This window comes from Callospermophilus lateralis, chromosome 1 (genome assembly GCF_048772815.1).
Source record: "Callospermophilus lateralis isolate mCalLat2 chromosome 1, mCalLat2.hap1, whole genome shotgun sequence".
Lineage (NCBI taxonomy): Eukaryota > Metazoa > Chordata > Mammalia > Rodentia > Sciuridae > Callospermophilus > Callospermophilus lateralis.
The window spans coordinates 58,026,474-58,050,969 of NC_135305.1; the positions used below are offsets into that span (position 1 = coordinate 58,026,474).

A 24,496-nucleotide genomic window follows, 5' to 3' on the forward strand; every position below is an offset into this window, starting at 1 on the left:
GAACAATGTTAGAGGAAGAAAAGTTTATATTGAGGGCTCACAGATTCAGAGATCTCAATCCATACATAGCCAGATCTATTTTGTCTCGAGATGAGGCAGAACATCATGACAGAAGAGTGTGGTAAAGGGAAGTGGCTCACATGATGGTCAGAAAGCAGAGAGAGAAATCCTCACTTGCCACATACAAATAAATACCCCAAATCCACGTCCCCAATGCCCCACCTCCTCCAGCCACACCCCAGTCACCCCCAGCCACCACTGAATTAATCCCATCAGGTGATTAATTCAATGATTGGGTTAAGATTCCCACAATCCAATCATCTCCTTTCCAAACCCTCCTGCATGGTCTCACACATGAGCTTTTGAGGGGCACCTCACAACCAGACCATAACAATGCTCAATATAATATATACAATAATAAATTCATGCATATACCAGCAACCAATGTTCAATAAGAGTATCAAGAATACATAGAGGAGGATCTGCCACCATCATGAATGACACAGTAACTATCCAGACCACAAAGTTCATGACTAATCGACTATTTCAGATGAAACAAATAGTCATTGATGTTCTTCACCCTGGGAAAGCAACAGTTCCTAAGAGAGAAATTCTAGAAAAATTAGCCAAAATGTTCAAAACCACACCAGATGTTATCTTTGTGTTTAGATTCAGAACCCATTTTGGATGTGGCAAGACAACTGGCTTTGGCATAATTTATGATACCTTTGATTATGCAAAGAAAAATGAACCCAAATATAGACTGGCAAGATACAGCCTGTATGAGAAGAAAAAGACCTCAAGAAAACAGTGAAAGGAACGCAAGAACAGAATGAAGAAAGTCAGGGGGACTGTGAAGGCAAATGTTGGAACTGGCAAAAAGCCAAAGGCGTCAAGATTCTGCAATGTCTTTATCTGCGGTGATAGTGTGAATTTTTCATGAGGATTAATAAACTGTAAAAATGTTTTAAAAAATGATACCTAAAGGAGATAGAGGGAGAGTTAGATGGCAGAAGAGATGCACCCAGCACTAGCCTACTTCTCCAGAGGTAGAAACAAGACAACAGGTATGCAACTGCTCATGGTAAGTAGCCATGGGTGAGCCCTGAAAACTGACAGCATAGAAAATGAGACCTGGTGGAATCCAGAGACTAGGGAGAGTAACAAAACAAGAAAAGTGGAATACCCCAGAATCTGGTGTTCAGATCCTCAGAGGAAGGGGACTCTACCCACTAAGAGGGTAAAGGTAAAAGAGTCACAGCATGGAGTGGAAGGCTGAACCCTGCAGACTGCTTAAATAAATAAGTGACCTGGAGTCTGCACAACAAGCTGGCTTTAGAGAAGAAATTTCCCTACCTCTCTTAGTAAACTCTCAGGATGCTATACCTAGGAGCCCTCTTGAGATTATACTGATCTGGCGGGGATCAGAAAATTTGAAACCATAATACCCTGTGGATACCCTGCTATACTGACTGGGAAGGAGGTGGCCACACAGGATGCTGTTGGATTGGGAGAGTGTCTGACACAAACCTGCTGAGAAGTTCTATCTATGCCTTGGGAGTGCAGGCTACCACAGGGAATCTCAGGGAACCTCCCCTCTGCAGTTGAGAGCGACACCAATCACATGTGGTTTCACACAGGGGTCAGGTCTGAAAGTGCTGGAATCCAGGGTAGCAGATCACTGGGTTTATTAAAAAAAAAAAAAAACACCCCAAATGAAGAATTAGAAGAATTCGGTGGTTTCTTTGCTCTTCCTGCTCTTAGAGGCACTAGCATTTGCCATGCCCCTAGGTGGGCAGTGACCTCAGGAGAGAATATCCTCCAGGTGTGGTCAATATTCTACCTGAATCTATTGGGCAAGAGACACCTGGCACAGCCTGCATTCCACCCAAACTAGCATGGCAAAGCGGAGAATTCCAACAAGCTACTGCCTTGGCTGTGTCTTCAACCCACTACACTTGCCTCATACCTGGCAGAATCCAACCTTAAAAGACTGGAATGATACTTAAATCCACAGACCACGATCAGCCACACTCAGACTTTTAAGCACTTCAGAAAGTTTCGAGTCATTTTTAATCTATGTCAATTCTTTTATTTTTCCCTTAATTTTTATTTAAAAATTAATTTTTGTTCTCATTTTCCCTTTTATTTCTATTTTTGTGTTTTTCCTCTTCATTATCCTTTTTATTTTAAATTTATTTATTATTATTATCATGGTAAACCCCCACCCCCGCTTCTGGTGCTGGGGATAGGCAGGTGCTCAGCTACTAAACTATCCTCCCAGCTTTGCTGAGAAGAATTAAGCCCAACTCCAGCCACAACCCAGTCTCACTGGAACCCTGTTGGACACTTAAGGAAAAGGTTAGATGTAAACTCCCAGCTATTGATCAGTTCCCAGGTGGACACAGGCAGAAGGAGGCTAAGGTCCAGCTGCTGGACAGATTCCCCAACCATAGCTGCACAAAAGAAAAATATACAATGCTTGCTGACACCACATCTACATGGGTCCTCTATATTGATTGGAGGAGAAACTGATCTGATTGACTAGGATTAATAAGACTGAAGGTGAGTCCTAAGAGGAACTGTGATTTCAGGCCCCTCCCCTGCACATAGATCTGCACCAGTCTCCAGAGGACAAGAGCTTCAGGCTCTTTAATGCAAATATCAGAATATCAGAATCACTTTCAAGTAACAAAGCTGCCATCAACAGGGAATACTGTAGAAATCCCCAACTGCAGATAGATGCTACAACTCCTGTAGGAGAATAACCACAAAGGGTGCATCCCACATATTGTGCTGGCTACACATCTACCTGAAGTATCAGAGTGCCCCCTCTTTCAGAGACAGTGGGTCTCTGATTCCAACACAGTATGTTCTGTGCCCAAACCCAAGAACTTACGGTATAGAGTCTGATTAGAAATAAATGCAACATATACAACAAACCAATACCTCAAGCTACATTGAGAGAATAAAGTCACATGCCAACAAGAATACCACCTGAAAATGAAAGAGGTATCCATATCCCAATACATGCACAAATCTCAACATACAAATACAAGAAACACGAAAACCAACATACTATGTCACTTCCTAAAGTTCATAACTCCATAGTGACAGATCCCAAAGATACCAAGTAGATGAAATGCTAGACAAAGAATTCAAAAGAATGATTTTTTTGAAAGTTCAATGACATCCAAGAGAATACAAATAAAAGGTTGAATGAATTGAGGAAGACAGTGCAGGATATGGATGATCAACCCAATAAAGAAATGGAGATGTTGAAAAAGAATCAAACAGATATTGAAGTTGAAAAACTCAGTTGAAAGCCTTAACAACTGATTAGATCAAGCAGAAGAAAAAAAACTGAAGACAATTCTGCCATAATATTATAATCATACAGCAATAAAAAAAACTAAGAACAAAAAAGGAAATATACAAGATCTCTGGAACACCATTAAAAGATCAAATGCCATAGTATCAGCATACTGGAAAGAGAAGAGCTATGTGCTCTGGGCAAAGAAAACCTATTCAGTGAAATAGCAAAAAAATTTCCAAATCTTGGGAAATACTTGGACATCCATGTATATGTGGTTCAACTTAAAATCACAAATAGACATAACCAGAAAAGAACCTTTCCACAACAAACTATCTAAAGTATAGAACAAAAAAAAGAATGTTAAAGCTGAAAGAGAAGTCACATTTAAAAGCATACCCATTAGGCTAACAGCATATTTCTAAGAAGAAACTCTAAAGTACAGGAGGACATAGAATAATGTATTTCAAATCCTAAAGGAAAATAACCACTAGCCCAAATTATGATACCCAGCAAAGTTATCCCTCAGAATCAAAGGAAAAATAATGATCTTCCAAGATAAGCATAAACTGAGAGAATCTGTGACCACTAGACCAGCATTACAGAAGATGCTTAAGGGATTCTAAAAGAAGTGGAAAATAAAAAACACATAGTACCAAAATACCTGCTATGAAAACCTGACAAGAGGACACACACAGAGACTTATTCAATATAGTGCTAGAAATTCTAGCCAAAGAAATTAGGCTAGAGAAAGAAATAAAAGGCATATAATAGGAAATGAGGAAGTCAGATTTGCAGATTATTTGATTCTATACATAATAAATCCTAAAGACCTCACCATAAGATTTTCAGAACTGATGAAATCAGTAAAGTAGCAGGATACAAAAAATAAACATGAAAATCAGTAGCTTTACTAGACACCAATAATAAACTGAAAAATGAGGAAAGCAATCTCAATAGCCACTAAAAAAAATAGTATACCTAGGAATGAACCTAACTAAGGCTATGAAAGACTTCTACAATGAAGATTACAAGCCACTAAAGAAAGAAATTGAACAGTAGATGGTGCAAAGTTAATAGAATGAGAGAATTAATATTGTTCAGTGGCTATATGAACCAAAGCAATCTACAGATTGAATGCAATCCCCATCAAAATATCAATGGTGTTCTTCATAGAGGTGGGGGGGGGGATCCTAAAATCTATAGAAACACAAAAGACCCCAAATAGCCAAAGCAATCCTGAGCAAAAATAACAATGTTAGAGGCATCATAATACTTAATTTCAAAATATACTACAGACCCATAGTGTGTTAATCAGCTTTGGGCCACTGTGATCAAAAGACCCAACAAGAACAATTTAGAGAAGAAGTTTATTTGGGGCTCACAACTTCAGAGATTCGGTCCATGGTCAGCTGACTCTATTACTCTGGACCCAAGATGAGGCCGAACATCATGGCAGAAAGGCATGGCAGGGAAATCTCAACTGATGGCATCTAGGAAATAGAAAGCAAGATGCCAGGGACAAAATAGAAACCCCAAAGGCATGCCCTTAGAGACCTTCTTCATCCAGACACACCCTATCTGCCTACAGTTATCACACAATACAGTAGTCCTTTCAAAGTAATATATCAAATGGATGAATACACTGATTAGGTCACAGCTCTTAAAATAGAAGCATGTCACCTCGGATCATTTCTACATCATCTCAAGAGCTTTTAGGGCCAGGCTCAATGGCAGGCACCTATAATCTCAGCAGCTCTGGAGGCTGAGGCAGGAGAAAGGTGAGTTCAAAACCAGCCTCAGCAATTTAGCAAGGCCTTAAGCAACCCAGCAAGACTCTGTCTCTAAATAAAATATTTTTTTTAAAGGGCTGGAGATGTTGTTCAGTGGTTAAGCACTCTGGGGTTCAATCCTTGTTACAAGAAAAAAGCTTTGTGGGATACTTCATATTCAAATCATAACACATAGTAACAAAACAGGCCAAAAGGATAGTATAGAGGGCCCAGAAATAAATGCATGCATCTTCAGCCAATTATCAATTGATTCTTGACAAAAGATGCCAATAACATACACTGGAGAAAAGACAGCCTCTTCAATGAATGGTACTGGGAAAACTGGAAGATTGCAGATTGAAACTAGAACTCTATCTCTCACCCAGTACAAAAATCAATTCAAAATGGATCAAATATGTTAATGTAAAATCTGAAACTTCAAAACTACAAGAAGAAAAAATGGGAAACACTCCAAGATATTTGCACAAGCAATCATTTCTTGGATGGGACTCAAATAACCCAGGAAATAAACCAAGAATTAACAAATGGAATTTCATCAAATTAAAATCCTTCTGTACGGCAGAGGAAACAATAGAGTGAAGAGACAACCTACAGAATGGGAGAAACTATTTTCCAGCTATTCATTTCATAGAGGATTAATATTTAGAATACATAAAAAATTAAAAAGAAACAACAAACAAATTAATAAATGGGCCAGTGATCTGAATAGACACTTCACAAAGTAAGTGAAAAATAAGCAGAAATGGCCAATATCTGAAAAAAATATGTTCAGTATCTTTAGCCATCAAAAAAATGCAAATCAAAACTACATTGAGGCTCTGTCTCACCCCAGTTGAATGACTATTATGAAAACAAAAGTAGCAACTGCTGGCAAAGTTTTAAAGAAAAAGAAACCCTTATATACTGTTGATGGGAACACAGATTAGTAACAGCCATTAAGGAAAGCAGTATGGAGTTTCCTCAAAGAACTAAAAATAGAACTACCATACAATCCAGCTATACCACTCCTAGGTTTTGATCTAAAGCAAATGAAGTCAGCATACAAAAGAGATAAACTGCATGTCCATGCCTTCTGTAGTACTATTCATAATAGCCAAGATATGGAATCAGCCTATGTGCTCATCAACAGATAAATGGATAAAGAAAATATGGTTTATTATATGTAATGGATTATTATTCAGTCCTAAAGAAGAATAAAATCTTGTCATTTGAAGGAAAATGGATAAAATTGTAAGACATCAGAAATAATCCAGGCACAAAAAGACAAATATTACATGTTTTCTCTCATATGTAGAAACTAAAAAGAAAAAAAAAGATTACTAGGGACCAGGAAGGGGTGGGGGAAGAGAGGTAGGAAAAGGGAGGTGGATCAAAGCTCAAAATATGCATGTATGGAAATGCCACAATGAAACCAATTAATTTGTATAATTTTATAATTACCAATTAATTTGTATAATTACACTAAATGGGAAAAAGTACTTGCAAATCTTATATCCTGTAAGGGGTTAATATCCAGAGCATATAAAAACCTCAAACAACTCAGAAGCAAAAAGGCAGCCTAATTAAAAAGTGGGCAAGGAACTTGAACATTTTTTCCAAAGATGACATACAAATGGCCAAAGATGCTCAATATAACTAATCATCAGGGAAATATAAATTAAAGCCACAGTAAGACATTACCTCACACCTCTTAGGCAACTATAGCAAACACAAGAAAAAAGTGTTGGCATTATGGTTTAGATGTGAAGTGTTCTCTCGAAAGCTTATGAGACAATGCAAGAAAGCTTAGAGGTGAAATGATTGGGTCATGAGAGCCTTAATGTAATCAATGCATTAATCCCCTAGTAGGAATTAACTGGGTGGTAACTGTTGGCAGATAGGAAGTGGCTATAGGAGGAGGGTCACTGGGCATGCATGCCTTTAGTATTTATATTTTGTCCATGGAGAGAGGATAAGTGGCTCTCTCCTTCATGATAGCATGTCCTGAGCCACTGTCCTCCACCACACTCTTCTGCTATGCTGTGGTTTCACCTCAAGCCCCAAGAAGTGGAGCTGCCATCTGAGGATTGAGATCTCTGAAGCCATGAGCCCCCAAATAAACTTTTCCTACTTTGATTGTTCTCATCAGATCTTTCAGTCACAGCACTGAAAAAGTTGGTAAGAATGTGGAGAACCCTTTTACCCTGTTGGTGGGAATGTAAAATGATGCAGATACTAAAAAATAGTGTGTGAGTTTTGCAAAAAAAAAAAAAAAATTTAAACAGGGGGGACGGGGTTGTAGCTCAGTGGTAGAGCACGTGCCTAGCATGCGTGAGGCACTGGGTTCGATCCCCGGCACCATATAAAAATAAACAAAGGTAAAGAAAAACAATCCTACATTTAAAAAAAAATTAAAACAGAACTACCATATAATTCAGTAATCCCACTTTTGAATATATATCCAAAAGAATTGAAATCAAGATCTTAAAAAGATATGCACATGCTCATTGCCACATTATCCATAATAGCCAAAGTATGAATACAACACGAAGTTCCACTGACAGATAAATGGATTTTAAAAATGTAGAATATAAACATAATACTGTTCAGTCTTAAAAGGAAAGAGACCCTGCCATACGCAGGACGAACACCTGGGCAAACCTAGAGGGCTTCGTACCGGTTGAAATAAGTGTTACAAAAGACAAATGCTGCCTGATTCCACTTACATGAAGCATCTAAAATAGTCAAACTCATAGAAACAGAATAGAAAGGTGGTTTCCAGGGGCTGGGAGATGGAGAAAGAGGAAATGCTCTTCAACAGGTTTAAAATGTTTCAGTTATGTAAGATGAGTAAGTTTTAGAGCTAGAACGCTGTGCCTATGGTTAATACTGTATTGCATGTTTAAAAATCTACTAAGAGGGTAAATGTCATGTTACGTGTTCTCACTATTAAAAAAGTAACATAGCAAACACAAGACAGTTCATAGCAAATAGGAACTTATTCATTTCTTATTATGGATACTGATTTATATATACATCTTAACTAGATTCTTTGTAATCTTTGTAACTGTTCTAATTTCTAAGATTACCTGGCATGAAATGTGCTCTACAAATGTTTGCTGACTAAATGAACAAATGACCACTTAAATGAATGCATTGCATTCGCATATCCTAAGAGTGTTTTGAAGCCTGACTTGGTCCTGTTTCAAAATTCTAAGGGAAACAGTTTCCAGTCACTCAAGAATCAGCTCAATCCTTGGCACAGAATCACTTCCTCCCAAGGGGGAACCTCCAGACATCTCCATCAGATAAACAAGTTCTGAAAACCTCAGAGAAAGGGCTCCCTGGTTCAGTCCCACTGGTTCAAATTTCCCTAGAAAATTGCACAGGGTCCAGTCTTCTTCTTGAAGGTAGTCACAAGCTACAGCACAGTTGAGTAGCCAGGGTAGGTCTGGCCAGCAGAGACCAACCTCAATGCCAATCTCTCACAGTGACACACTGTGAGACACACAATTTCTAACAGTTATCATGAAATTCACAATGTACCAAGGTCTGGGGACCAGGTGAAAAAAAAAGAACAAATTTATTACACCAAAGGACAAAAGAACCCAGACTTACCAGGAGGCAGAGGTAAAAATAAACTGTTAGTAGCTTCCAAAATCCTGGTCATGATGTGAAAGACTTCAAATTCAGCAGCACTTCGAGGCCTATTGCTGGGAAAAGATAACAAAGCAGCATGTCAGCAGGCCTAAAGTCCCATCTGCCCCAAGCAGTGGCTCTGAGTATCACACAGGGGATCTGCTAATTGTGAAATGCTAGGCCCTGCAGAAAGCTTCATAAATATGACAATGACCATCAACCAAAGGCCTAGAATCTAACCAGACAGTAGGCTCTTAAATTATAAATTGTATTAACTGAAATTCCCCCTTCATAGCAGTACTCCTGTGTCTCTCCCTCTTCATCAACCATGCCAGAGAAAGAGGATGGCTAATGTAAATTTAAATGCTGAATTGATGGAGCTGGGATGGGTGAGAATTGCTTTGAACTAGGAAGTTTCAAAAAGGCTGAGCTAGAATAGGTAGTCATCAAAGTTGTTGCCTGTTTGTTCATCATGATGAAGGACAGTGGGAAATACTTGCGTACAAGTGGAGAACAGAAGACTGAAGATCATGCCTCCTCCAGCAGGTTTCCACTAGGTGGCAAATGAGATCCAGCTAGAGGGCAGAAAAGGGTGTTCACCAACTGCTCACATGCTTTCCCCCAGGCCCCTCTGGCTGTCCCTACACAGCTCTGACATCTGGCATTCACACTGTGCCCTGACACAGAACCAGCTTTTCTGAGGTCAATTCTGAAGCAGAGGAATCCAAAACAGAAAGATTGAAAATGCTTCCCAGAGCCTAACAGAGCACACTCTGTCTGTGCAGGAAGTGCCCCCAGTGAGCCTCCCCAGCTTGGCAAACTGGTCCCACCATTCACACTTACAGACCCATCAGTGAAGGTCAAGTGTCACTCAGTTTGCTCTAGGCCTGTTACACCACAAGGCCCAAGCGCTAAAAGCCAAAGAAAGAAGACATAGTAGAATAGAGGTGTGAGCATGAGTTGTGGGAAATGAATATCAAGTCTGGGTTCTGTATTTCACCAGTTGTGTAACCCTAGCAAATTACCTTTCCTCCCCAAATCTCAATGTCCTCATCTGCAAAATGAGGGGGGATTATTTAGCAGAGCTATTGTAAGAATTAGCACCATTGATGGTTAATACATCATAATTGTAATCAACCAAAGTAGATAACCTTCTTTGTCTTAGAGCTCTACTCAGAAACCCATTCTAATTTTGCAGCAAGCTTGTCAGCAGTAGGGCAGTCTCCAGTGATGTCAGCCATGGATTGGTGCATCGCACATGCAGGCTAAGAAAAGGAACAAGGCAGAAAATCTCCATAGATGTACAGGCACACACTATCGCTAGTGATTTCTTCAGCTGAAATCAAGATAACATGTAAACAACAATCTAGTGCTGCTGCAATGCCCTTGATATATTTTAGAAAAACTACCCAGTCGTCCTCTGAGGAGAAGAGGAGGTATGGCTGGTTGCTGCTGGGTAAGGGCAGGGAGATTTGGCCTCAGTGATTGCAGATTTAGGAAGTCAAGGACACTGAGATTTCTGAGTCTACATATATATCATATCCGGGCCTACTGATTCTAGCAATAATTAATGCAAACTAGAATACTTTGGAAGGTGAAAGTCAACAGAAAGAAGGATGATAAATGGATGTTAAATAATTGTGTTATAAGATAGCAGACTTTCTAGGAAAGCAAGTGAACATCAACATGAGGAAGATCAATATCATTTTCATGAAGTGAGCCTCCTTGCTATCATTCTACTGAGAAGGAAAATTATTTAGGGAAAATTCAATTCCTCATTTGTAAATATCAGAATATGAGAATGCCTAATATCTCCTAAAACATTAAAAATTATGAAACTTAAAAAAGTGAAACTCAAATCTTTCTATAGAAATTCAAACATGATATTTAAAAACAGATTAACAATTATAATAAGGTGAAAAAATCTTAAAATTAAACTTGAAGAGATTAAATCAGCCAGATCTAATAAACTTAATGAATCTTCCAGAGCTCACTGCAAAAATGTTTACACATGGGCTCTTTTGTATAGAGGTCTTATCCAAACTCGGAAAAATAATGAAGCATTCTTTCTCTTTCTCTGTAAATATGTTTTTTAATTTGTCAAAGGATATTATTTCTGTACTCTAAACAGAACCAGACTTAACTTTATGTGCTTTTTGGAAGACCAAGGCATCTTAAGTTAATTTGATCTTGTCACGTCATTTCTATTTACAAATGAACTGGTGTTATTAACTTGTATTACACAATTTCAATACATGGCTACCAGGTAATGAACTGCCATCTCATCAGCAAGCTCACCCATGGTAGTATTTATGCAACTAAGCTGGAATCTGACCTAATATGGCTGTTGGAGCTAATTAAGAACTGAAGTTCAGGTTCTCTCATGTCTGCATAAATCTCCAGACACAGAAATCACTAGTTAGTGTTTAATAAGGAGCGGGGAGTTGCCAAGATGAGTGAACATTTGGCAACCTTCCTAAATTCATTGTTCTATGCCTCTTGAAGTACATGACCACTAGCTGAAGGGAGGGCAGTAAATCACTTTCAAAATCAACTTCTCATTGTTTATTGTTCTTATTTCCCTTTCCTCAATCTTTAGCACCAAATATATTGGTTTGAGGATGGGATATCTTCTAAAACCTAATTTGAAAGACACAAATATGCTCACTGAACTATATCCTGAGATTTATATACAGGGGTAGGGAATAGGATGGAAGTAAGAAAAAGTAAATCCAACCAGTTTTGAAACGTAGTGCAAAACCATCTGTTCAATTTTCTTCTTTTCTACACCCTGTAGGTGTCTCAAAAGATGCTCTCTCAACTCAGACACCATCTGAAAAGAGAATATGCATTTAGTTAAGCCACAACTACCCACTCACACATGCAATTGACTTGAATTAGAACCATTTATTAACATTACTTATCAACATGAAAAGTTTTGGATTTGAAATCCCACTAACAGATGTATAACTCTCAATATTTCTCTGGTATTATAATTTTCCTCAAGAGGAAAATTATTTACAATTTATCCAAAGGCCAAAAAGCCAACAAAATCAGTTCCTAGGTCCTGATGTTAATTCTCCAAAGAAGCCTGTGGAGGTCACCAACTTGAAAGTGAAAGTGAACTTGACCTACCAAAGAATTGGTACTGTTCCTGGATCTCTGGGGAATCAAAACAAACAACTCTAAGCACAGAATGACTGTGTTGAGGGGAAATGATTTAAGGCATCTGGAAGGATAGAGGCAGTAATAAAAAGGAAGTGCATCATATAGAGCACAATTTCTCATATTTCTGGTTGTATATAAAGTATATTTACACCATTCGTGTCTTCATACATGTACTCAGATTAATGATGCCCATCTCATTCCACCATCTTTTTTCCCCCTGCCCCCTCCCTTCCCCTCCACCCCTTTGCTCTATCTAGAGTTCTTCTAATCCTCTCATGCTCCCCCTCCCTACCCCACTATTATGAATCAGCCTCCTTATATCAGAGAAAACATTCATCATTTGGGTTTTGGGGATTGGCTAACTTCATGTAGCATTATCTTCTCCAATGCCATCCATTTACCTGCAAATGCCATGGTTTTATTCCCTTTTATTGCTGAGTAATATTCCATTGTGTATATATACCACATTTTCTTTATCCATTCATCTACTGACGGGCATCTAGGTTGGTTCCACAGTTTAGTTATTGTGAATTGTGCTGCTATAAATATTGGTGTGGCTGTGCCTTTGTAGTATGCTGTTTTTAAGTCCTTTGGGTATAGATCCAGGAGTGGGATAGCTGGGTTAAATGGTGGTTCCATTCCCAGCTTTCCAAGGAATCTCCATACTGTTTTCCATATCGGCTGCACCAATTTGCAGTCCCACCAGCAATGTATGAGTGTACCTTTTCCCCCACATCCTTATACTTATTGTTGTTTGTGTTCCTAATAGCTGCCTTTCTGTCTGGAGTGAGATGAAATATTAGAGTAGTTTTGATTTGCATTTCTCTAATTGCTAGAGATGATGAGCTTTTTTATATGTTTATTGATTGATTGTATATAATCTTCTGAAAAGTGTCAGTTCAGGTCCTTGGCCCATTTATTGATTGGATTACTACTTTTTTTTTTTTTGGTGTTTAGCTTTTTGAATTCTTTATATACCCTAGAGATTAGTGCTCTGTCTGATGTGCGAGTGGTAAAAAATTTGCTCCCAAGATGTAGGCTCTCTATTCACCTCACTGTTTTTGGGGGGTTTTTTGTTTTTTTTTTGTTTGTTTGTTTTGTTTTTTTTTTTTTTTTTTTTTTTTTTTTTGCCAAGAAGAAGCTTTTTAGTTTGAACCCATCCCATTTATTAATTCTTGATTTTAATTATTGTGCTATAGGAATCTTATACAACAAATTAGAATTAAAAATTTTTAAAAAGAGAGATATTAAGAAGAAAAAAAGAGATCTTAGTAAATGTTAGTTATTGGTTTTTTTTTTTTTTTTTTTGGTGTGTGTGTGTGTGTGTGTGTGTGTGTGTGTGTGTGTAGGAGTGAGGATAAGCCAATAAGTAAGAAAATACCAGTTGGTGATAGATGCAGTGGAGATCATTAAAATGGGAAGGTTTCAAAGCAAGTAAAGCAAATGCGTAGTTACTTTAGATTGGGTGGTTTAACCCAAGATAATGCTATTTGAATTGAATTCTGAACAAAAAAGAATCCTGGCAGTGCTTACTCCAAATTCAACAACTTTAGCCCTTGAACTAAATCTGACTCACAACCTGATATTGAAAATAAAGGTTTTTTTGTTATATATATAAAAAAAAGAAGTGCATCAGGTGTGTCCCTCTGCACAGCAGCTGTAGACACTCATCCCAGCCCTGATGTGCATAGGTAATGATTTACTCATTCTAGTGCCTGCCACTTGCTGACCCTGCACTTTAACACCTTTGGGCCTTCCTCCTAAATGGGCAGCATTCCAGCCCTTCCCACCTTTTGCTTTTCTTTCTCTCTCCTCTTTTTCCTTTTTGCCTAGAGTCTCTGTTCAGCAAGAGGTCCTCCTAGCTGGAGATCTTTATACCAAGAAGCAGCCCAGGACAACTGTACAACTGATGTCATCATACACATATCTTCTATTTTAGCAGATTCCCTCTGCCCTTTGAGGCCAAGATGCATTGCTATCATATTTCAGATCAGTCTTCTGCATGCATTAGTTGATTTGACTTTTTTTGTTGTTGTTGTTCTTAACTGGTACTTTATTTTTTATTTTTCATTACAATCCTTATTACACATATAGAGCACTATTTTTCATATCTCTGTACATACAGTATGTTCATGCCAATTTATGCCATTATACATGTACTCTTGTTTTTGCATTACAATTCCAACATGCCTATATACAAACAGAGATATGAAAAATTGTGGAATATATGTTATTTGGCTTTTTAACACATTAACTTTTTTCTGCTTAAGAAGTATTACATGCTTTTGCATACTTTTTTTACTTTTCCACAGTCACTATAAAGTTTGAATTTTAAATCATTCTCTTTTTTAAAAATTTTTTTGTTATTGTATTTCTTATACCTTTATTTTATTTATTTTTACGTGGTGTTGAGGATTGAACCTGGTGCCTCACACATGCTAGGCAAATGCTCTACCACTGACTACACCCCCAGCTCCTTAATCCTGCCATCCCCTTAATCCTGTTTTTTACCCTTTTCTTTCTGACAATGTACACCCATTCTAATGTTTTGTAATCTCCTTTGTTTTTTCATGTTATAGTTTCTTTATGTTATTAATCTTGCGGGGGTGGGTACCAGGGACTGAACTAAGGAGCACTTGACCACTGAGCCACATCCCCAGCCCTATTTTTTTGCATTTTATTTAGAGACAGGGTCTCATTGAGTTGTTTAGTGCCTTACTTTTGCTGAGGCTGGCTTTGAACTCATGATCCTCCTGCCTCAGCTTCCAGAGCCTCTGGATGTGCACCATTGCTCATTAAATATTTTTTTATTGGAGCTTTATAGTTGTACATAGTTGTTGGGTTCATCCTGATAAACTGCATGGAAATCAATTTCAGTTCATGATCCCCCCCTTTTGCCCTCCTGTCATCCTACCTCTCCCATTCTTCCTCAATTTTCTTTGCACTCATCAATTTTTTATTTGATTGGTTATTTATATTATGCTATCCTTCCCTGCCCCTTTCTTTTATTTACTCTAGCTTTCACATATGAAAGAAAACATTTGACCTTTGAGTTTCTGAGTTTGGCTTATTTCACTTAGCATGAGATTTTGCATTTCTATTCACTTATTAGCAAATACCATAATTTCATTCTTTTTTAGGGCGAGTAGAATACCATTATATATTCTATATATACACACATATATACATATATATGTGTATGTTTATGTGTATATATACACATATATACACACATACATATAATGTGTGTGTATATATATACACACACACTACATACATATATATATATATATATATATATATATATATATATATATATATCACAAATTCTTAATCCATTCATCTATTGATGGGCATCTGGGTTGATTCCATAATTTAGCTATTATGAATTGTGCCACTATAAACATGTAGATGCCTGTATTGCTATAGTATGACAATTCTAGATCTTTTAGGAAAATACCAAGAAGTGGGATTGCTGGGTCAAATGGTGATTCCATTCCTACTTTGAGGAATCTCCATATTGCTTTCCAGAGTGGTTGTACTAGTCTACAGTTCCACCAGCAATGTATAAGTATACCTATTTCCTCACAATCTCACCCACATTTGTTGTTCATATTCTTGGTCATTGCTATTCTGACTGGAGTGAGATGAAATCAATGTAGTTTTGATTTACATTTCCCTGATTGCTAGGGATATTGAACATTTTTTAATGTATATGTTGGTCTTTGGTGCTGCTTTTCAGAAATATCTGTTTAGCTCCACATCATGAACAACCACAACAATAGGATCCTAATTAGAATAAGTTATACTCTATGTATGTATGTATAACAGGTCAAAATACACTCTACTGTCATGTGTATCTAAAAAGAAGAAAAAGATGTCTGTTTAGTTCTTTTGCCTATTTATCGATTTGGTTATTGGATTTTCATTATTGTTTTTATTTGCTTTGAGGATTTTTTGGTGTTAAACTTTTTGAGTTCTTTATATATTCTGGATATTAGTCCCCTGTCAGAGGAATAGCTGGCAAAAATTTTCTCCTTTAGGCTCCCTCTTCATGCCCATTATCATTTCCTCTCCTGTGCAGAAGTTTTTTAATTTGATGATGTCTCACTTATTGGTTCTTGGTTTTATGTCTTATACTTTCAGGGTTTTGTTAAGCAAGTTGGTGCCTGCACCAATATGTTGAAATATTAACCCTATGTTTTCTTCTAGCAGTTACAAAGTTTCTGATTTTACTTCTAAGTCCTTGATCCACTTTGATGTGATTATTGTGCAGGGTGAGAAATAGAGATCTAGTTTCATTTTTGTATATATGGATATCCAGTTTCCCCAGCACCATTTGTTTAAAAAAGCTATCTTGTCAGGCTGGGTGGCACACGTCTGTAATCCCAGCGGCTTGGGAGGTTGAGGAAGTAGGATTGCCAGCTCAAAGCCAGTCTTAACAATTTAGCAAGGCCCTAAGTAACTCAGTATGACCCTGTCTCTAAATATTTTAAAAGGGCTGGGGAGGTTGCTTAGTGTTTAAACACCGCTAGGTTCAATCCCCAGTACAAAAGAAAAGGATGGGGCTTATATTTTCTCTAACATATATTTCTGGCATCTTTGTCAAATGACTTTGTCAGATGACTCCATGTGAGTTTGTCTTTGTGTCTTCTATTCTGTTCCATTGGTCTTTGTGTCTATTTTGATGTCAATACCATGCTATTCCCATAGCTCTGTAGTGTGACTCGAGATCAGGTATTGTGATATACCCAGCATCGCTCTTCTTGCTCAAGGCCATTTGTCATCTGATTACAGTAAGGCTAAACATTTTTCTGTTCTCCCCTACTCTAGACTTTTGGGACATTTACTCTTGAAATTTGATTGGTCAATGCCTCTTGTCCATTTCCTTTCTGTTGTATTGTTTTCTTATTGATTTATAAACTTCATATACCAAATGTCAATCATTTGTCACATTGTTGCAGATTTTTTCCAAATTTGTTGTCTGCCTTTTTGTGTTCTATTTATACTTTAAGCTTTCATTTGGTCAAATCTATCTTTTTCTATCTGTGTTCAATAATATATTTCAAACTCCTTTTCTATTTCATCATTATCTAATTATCTACTTATTTTATTCATATTCCTTCACATGGTTTAATTTTTTAAACTAAACTCCTTAATCTATCGGCATTTCTGTTGGTTTATAGCATAAAACAGTCTTTGGGGCAGAAGGAATCTAATTTTATTTTACAAATAACTAACCATTACTAATTGATTAAAAATTCTATACACATGGATTTTAAAACTTAATTGTACACTACAGATTCAAATTTAAACTATAGTCTACTAACTGTATATTTTTGTATATATACCATATTATTTCTATTATCATAGGTTGACAACACATTTAGATATCAGTCTCACTTTTATTTAATCTGTCTAGTAAGTTAGTTGATTATCAGATAAATTTTATCAGCTTTTGAGTTATAATTTTATTAAACCTAGACACTGAGGATTTGAATAGAATATTTTTCTTCTTTATCTTTTCTAACATCTAACAGCTCAATACTAATTTTTTAAAAAAGAAATTACTCTTTGTTCTTTTCAATTTTTCCCAGTTGATTGTTTAATGCAACAAGCAAACAAACTAATCTTCACATCTGCCTTTACCTGGGTTTCTTATTTGCATTGGCTATTCAGAACAATGTGAAATTATAGTGAAAATAACAAGAATTCTTAATTTCTTTGTACTTTCAACAGTAATACCTCTAGCATTCCCTAAAACAATATTGGCCCGAAGGACTAGACTATTTGATTTACTGAGTTCTTATATTCCAGGTGTGGAACTTGACTTTTATCCTCTTTCAGCACCTATAGATATTTCTTCTTCTTTGACTTTGTAATATGTTGAATTTCATCAATATATTTCTTAATATTAAGCCTGGAAAGAACATTATTGACCATATTATGGTTTCAATAGACCACTGGAAAGTACGTTAATTAAGCTTGTAGTAGCTACATTCATGAATAAGTGTGGTCATTGGCAGATGTTGGTTCTGAGGCCACACAGGCCTGTAAAATGACTGAGAAGTCTTCTGTCTTCTTTCAAAATAATACTTTATGTAGCATGAGGATGATCTGGTTCTTGGAAGTTTGAAAGAACAAGCAGTGCCTTCTTTGGAAATAATCTTTGACATATTCTTCAAATTATTTCATAAAATTATTTCATAAATTATTTCATATTTTTCAAATTATTTCAAAAGCTTTCAGCTTTTCAGTTTCTTCCTAGAGCAAGTTTTGGAATTTCTCTTTGTCAAGGAAACTCTTTAATTTGAACTGTCCAAGTTATAAACATGGATTTATACATATTTTCCTCATATTTTTAAATTTGACATACTTAAGATAACAGATTGTCTCATTCTTAAATCTGCACAATATCAAAAATATTGTATTGGTGTCTTTTTAATCATTTTAAAGTTTTTGATTTATTTATCAATTTTGCTTTTCAATTAATTTATTTCTATTTCTTTGGACATCCTAGCACTGTAACAGAAGGAATGCTTTATTCTTTTGCATTTTAAACCCCAAAATAAATGCCATAATACATTACTTTCTCCTTTTTTTAAAAAAAAAAATCTTCAATGCCATATGTTCCTGGTCATGGTTTATAATTATGTATTTATTGGTGTGACCAATTAATGTGTCTCCACCATTAGACTACATATTCCAAGACAGAAATCATGTGTATGCTTACTGCTGGACAGACAAGGTCTGCAACAACTTTTTGTTGAAAGAGTAACAGAAAATATAAACAGAATGAAGGACACAGTCTAGCCCTTCACCCTTGTCTTGGGGCCACTGTTTGCAAGGTCCCATTGAGACCCAGGTCACTTACCAGCCCCAAGAGCAGCTTCTGGTGGTTGTCGTCCTCCTGCAAGAGGAGTGTTAATCTTGGCTCTGAAATTAAACAGAGCAGCAGTCAAGCAGGGTAATTTTCCGAACATGGAACAGAAGGAAGAAGAGTCAGCCCAGGTTTCCCTTCTCTGAGTTACTGGGAAACATAACACTTCCACAGTAAAGTGGACATTTTTTAATAAATAAGTGTGACCCTGTCCTACCAGCTGAACCTATCACTCAGGTGACACCCAGAGAGCTCTGTCAAACAGAGAGAACGACTGAGCAGAAAGCAAGCAAAGGAACGCATTGCCCAGCACCAGTAGATTCTGGCTTTGATTTATCTTTATCACTAAAACTCACCACTAAGAACCTCTACTTACTAGAGACAGGGACGAGGACCCTCTTAACCCCATGGTAGCCAGAAGCTGAGGGACAGTGGGGCTTGCTAGAAGGACTACATGACTGTTTTCTAGTCTCTGACCCCTATACACCTTGACTTGGAGTTACTGAGCTGGGGGAACCAGTTACTATGGCCAACAATACTAATTGATACAAGTTCTCACTCTGAAAAGTTACCAAGATGGAAAAGTGATATGAATGTTACATTAAAATGACACTTTCTCCACCATAATTGATACTGCACTAGCAAGACCAGAGAGGCAGACAAACAGTCTTGCTGGAAGATCTGCCCTAATGCTCCCTAACAAGCCTCCTGGCTTGGTTCTTCCACTCCCAGAACACCTGAGGCCCAGTGCCAGGCAAGAGGGCAGAACTATCCTGCTCAGCCTGCTGACGATTCCTCCTTGACCCCTCAGCAAAGAGCCTACCTCTGTCCCACATAACCTTCATGATTAAGATGAAGCAACCCAAAACGTGAGCTCGACAGCCCTGAATTTCAGTTTTCCATGCAGACAGTGGCAGCATTCTTAGTGGGAAACTAGCACAATCAAGCTCAGGGAAAAACGGGAAGTTTACCAATGGGCATTGAGAGGCTAACTGGAAACAGGATGCCTGAGCAGAGAGCAGGAGGAGCTCCAGAAAAGCAGGGCAGGGGAATGGACACAATCAAAACCCTGCTGGACAGCAGTTTCCATATTGCAATACCCCCAGCAATGCAAGGATGGCGAGCCCGGATCACATGCTCGCCCCTGTCTGGCAAGGCAGAGCCCCTGGTTTCAAGCACGGATGGCCTGGTAATAGGCAGAGGCTGGTTCCCTTGGGACAAATTCACCACCATAGTTCAGCGGGCTGTGTGCACAGCTGTGGGGTGTGCAGTCACATAAATAATTTCTGTTACAGTCCCCCCAACATATACCTAAAACATTCAAGTCCATAAAACAGGAGTAGGATGTAAAAACAACAGCTTCTTTAATGAATGCTGACCTTCATGAGGCGTGAAAGTATTCCCCTGACACCTACAAAAAAAGGATCGTACCTGGGTATACTCGCATTCCCCTCCCTTAAATTCCCTTGTTTGTCAAGAGAAAACCCAGGTATCACCTCTGGGAAGCCTCTTCCAGCCATTCCCACTCCCGTCTTCACCTAGACTAACCCCTTGCATGTAGGGGCTTCAGAATACTGGTTGCTTGGTTTAGAAGCGATTTGTTAGCATTTCCTCCTCACTAATGAGAAAGCAGCCACTAAAGGCACTTCACAGGCACCAAGGCCCATACTAGGTGCTGGGTGTCACCCTCATTTCTCCCTGACCTGAGGAGGACAATGCAGGAAATGCACCCCCAGCACCTCACCTCAGTGTGTTGCTCAAGTTTTAACCCAAATGAAAGGTGCATACAAGTCAAAGACCCTGTGTGATCAGACAGCTGGAGAGAAAATCAGCAGGAGCCAAGAAAATTACCAGCGTGCATCCTGGGGTACAGCCAGAGGGCATGTTAATTTGCTCAGCTATGAGGAGAAACAATGAAAACCAGAGGGTCAACTCCCAGGACTCCTCCAGCAAAAGCATATTCAGCAGCTGGATGTCCTGGTGCCAAGACAGACATGGAAACAGCTATGTGGTCACTTTAATGAGGCAACATTAAAGGGCGCAGCCTTCATGACACTACTGGAAGTGATCTTCCTGCCAATCCACAGCGGTGGGACAAGAACAGTGTTACATACAAAACACAGAAACCCAGACGACTGTATTACAAATCTTTTCTTACCCGAATTCCTTGCTTCTATGTTAGAAATCACCCTACAAAGAAATTAGCTGTGTTATTCACATAGGAAGCATTATTTAAAAAAAAAAAAAAAAAACTTAAAGCCACAACACCATACAAAGCTATCCTCCTTTACAAAACCATAAAACCACTGCAGAAACTGTTCTCAGGCCACTAGAAACCTCAAAAACTTTTCAGTGTAGCAAAAAACCACATTTAGGCAATTATAAAGTCTGTAAACCTTTTAGTGCCAACAACGGCAATAATTTAGAACAATTGCAGCTCTCAGTTATTAGAAATAATGGAGGTAGAAAATAGAACAGAGGTTGGAACAGGGCCTATACTTTTAGCTCTCCGATGACTCATCTACCCAGAAAATATGGCTTCAAAATAAGAGCAAGCTCACCAGCCCACTAACAGTTTAAAACAAAACAAAACCTCCTGGCTGCTCTTGTCCTCATAAGCGCTCACTTAGTAATAGCTGTTTACCACTTAGCCACTATAGGTTTAACCCACAAGCTTTTCCCACTGAACTCCAGCACCAACTCCAGAAGAGAGCCTAGGCAGGTGCGCTCATGAAGCCAACAGCTTTACTGAACATATACAACAAAAGCAAGCTGCTTCTGTGAAAGGCGGCCAGCAAGGTAAGATGCCATCTTTAGTTCTACTTACCTTTTTGCACTATCAAGAATGTTCCTCATGTATGCTGTGGACCTTCTTTTTCCTGTTTTCTAGGAGTAAAAACATGTCAGAAGTATAGAAGGTAAAGCTTGTGTGGGTGGCTTTATTGTTTTTTATTTTTTTAAATAACTTTATTTATTTTTATGTGGTACTGAGGATCAAACCCAGTGCCTCACACATTCTAGGCAAGTGCTCTACCACTGAGCCACATCCCCAGCCCGACTTTACTTATTTTTTTCATCAAGGACATACTGCACTCTGGTTAAAAGATTCAGAAAGAAGAAATATACTTTCCAGGTAATCAGAACACAAGACTCCCCCGCCCCCCGCGCCACCCCAATGCTGGGGATGGAACCTAGGGCGTTCCACATGCTAGGCAAGCATTCTACAACTGAGTTATACCCTATTCCAGTATAGATTTTTTTAAAAAATTCTTTTAACATTTTACTTAGAAACAAGAGACTCACGGGAAGTTGCAAGCCAGCTATGTATAACAACACCAGACTATATACCACAATACTCAGAGAGATTCTGGGTATCCTTCAGTTAGTCTCCCTCAATATTTACATTTTATATAATTATACTACAATCTCAAAATCAGGAATCAACACTGGCTCAATGTGTGTGCATAGTTCTATGTCATTTTATCACAAATCATTTCATGTCCCAAAATGTAATTGATACACAGAACTATTCCATCACCCCTAAAGATCTCCCTTGTGCACACCCACTCTTCTCCTTCTCAACTCTAGCAACCACTAATTTGGAAACATCTAGATTTTTTTAGGGGGGGGGGGCGGGGGGGGATTGAACTCAAGGGAACTTGACCACTGAGCCACATCCCCAGCCCTATTTTGTATTTTATTTAGAGACAGGGTCTCACTGAGTTACTTAGCACCTTGCTTCTGCTAAGGAAGGCTTTAAACTCGTGATCCTCCTGCCTCAGCCTCCTGGGCTACTCAACATCTAGATTTTTATAAATCAACACTTAACTTTATAAGTACTTCAAGAACATATCTGAGACATGGTTATCGGTCACAGTTCTCTGAATACACTGTACATCCCGTAACCCATCTGTACTGTGGTTATCTTAAAGAACAGAGATCACAGAAGTGCCTCGGCTTGCTTATCAGGAGATCAGTAATGACATTAAACAGCTTGGCAACTGTGAAGAGAACCATCAACGTCAAGTGACCTTGTGATCTAATCCACGTGTGTTGGCTGCTTGCTTTGTTCTCCTTGACGCACACATACCTCTTCAGAGATCAGGTTGTGCCACTCTCTCTTGACCACGCTGTTGTTATAACGTAAGTATGGCTTGGCATACTTAACATAGTCTAGGTTGGAGTTCAGTTTTTCCCAATAGCCCTTAAAGCTGTGGACCTGTGGGAAACAAAACCATCAGCCAGTTTGAGAAACAGGCCTTGCAGCTCAAAACACCCACCAAGGATTACACAAGCCTCACTTCCCCAGCTCTTGGTGACAGTATTTCTTAGTGAATGCTTCACAGGAAGGACAGCAGTCTGGTCCCTACAGGAATCCTAAAGCAGATCTAAAGAGCTGGCCTTTAGACTCTATCTTACCTATCCCCTTTCCAACACAGAGAACGTCTGCTGACTTCCCAAAACAGATTTCTCTGGGTTGATTTAGTGGGGAAGCCTGTACTCAACACAGCAAGCCATCTCCTCCCTAGAGACCCATTTTATGACTTGGGTGGTGTCAAAAGTGCTATGTTCAGAGAATGTACAGAAAATTTGGAGCAAGCAGAGTAAGCTTACTTTCCCAAGTTTATTTAATTACCAAATGCTGCCCATCACAACTATTAAGGAAAAGTACAAATGGCAACATGAAAGGACTGTTTCCCACTTATGATTTGGATTGCCAACTGATCCAAATACAAAAAGAATTTTTTTAAAAGGATAAAATGAACAATTTTCACATTCAGTTGTCAAATACTCCCAAACAGAATTAGCTGAATTTCTAAGGTCTTTGAGTTAGTATTAATCATACTATCCTGAACAAAGAATGTATATTTATTTTTAATAATAAAAACGCAATGCTAACACCTTTACTGTTGGAGGATACTGACACAAATTGGTTTAACCCAAGGAAGATGGATTTATGACACATTCCTTCTTGCCAACAATGTACATTTATAAAAGATTTGATGCAGCCAAGGATGACATGTATGACCATTCAATGCTCTGTTGCCTACTGTGGCAATAGACTTGGCTGAATTGCGAGAAAATAAGGGAATTTAAATAAACTACACCTCAATCAAGAAAGGTACTCTAATGTTAAATAACAGCATGTCATCTGAATTTTTATTGAAAGGACGGTCATAGTTGGTTTGAAATGGATTTTGAAGTACCTGTAAGATGATTTACATAACATTTTAAATCTTGTTTTAGAAGCCTGAAATGCCCATTTAGTCAATGTCTCTTCTCTCAGAGACAGAAAAAAATAATAATCTTTAATCAGTGTAGCAAAAGCCAAATTAGACAATAACAAAATCTCAAAACCAAAACTAGGGAAATATTTATTCCTGGGGGAATAGGATCACAAAGTCAAGGCTGACTCCTCACTTGACCCACCTTGCTCGCCTTTTATTTATTTATAACAAATGTGCCTTTATCCACCCTTTGTTTCTTCTCAGTATTCAAAAAATATGTAGGACAAATTCTACGGGCCTTTGGCAGGATGAAATCCCCAACTGGAGGTCACTGCAGCTTTGTTGCTTCCTACATCTAGACTTCAGGCACACTGGTGCCAAAAGCAGAAACCTTGATGGTGTTGTGGTGACACCTAGTGGTCATTTGGGCTACTAAGACTGCCTGCTTTGCCACCAGGCCCATAATGGCATTCACTCAGACCTTGCCCAGAAGGGA

General features: G+C 38.3%; 1 protein-coding gene and 1 pseudogene across 5 annotated transcripts in view; one reads left to right on the top strand and one right to left on the bottom strand.

Moving 5' to 3' along the window:
• Gsap (gamma-secretase activating protein) overlaps positions 1-24,496 on the bottom strand; it is a 96,748-nt gene that overhangs the window by 5,055 nt on the left and 67,197 nt on the right. For 2 of the 5 annotated variants that reach the window (XM_076834975.1, XM_076834965.1), the window contains exons 20-26: positions 22,863-22,991; positions 21,600-21,658; positions 20,931-20,962; positions 18,767-18,828; positions 11,462-11,557; positions 9,229-9,299; positions 8,704-8,798 (exon numbers count right to left, since the gene is read on the bottom strand). In XM_076834975.1, the coding sequence (XP_076691090.1) occupies positions 8,704-8,798; positions 9,229-9,299; positions 11,462-11,557; positions 18,767-18,828; positions 20,931-20,962; positions 21,600-21,658; positions 22,863-22,991 (544 nt within the window). Of the gene's footprint in view, positions 1-1,530; positions 1,682-4,710; positions 4,807-8,703; positions 8,799-9,228; positions 9,990-11,461; positions 11,558-18,766; positions 18,829-20,930; positions 20,963-21,599; positions 21,659-22,862; positions 22,992-24,496 lie in introns of those variants that run through there. The other 3 variants (XR_013088812.1, XM_076834987.1, XR_013154494.1) reach the window with 3 other exon arrangements.
• Positions 494-814, top strand: LOC143404241 (small ribosomal subunit protein eS24 pseudogene; annotated as a pseudogene).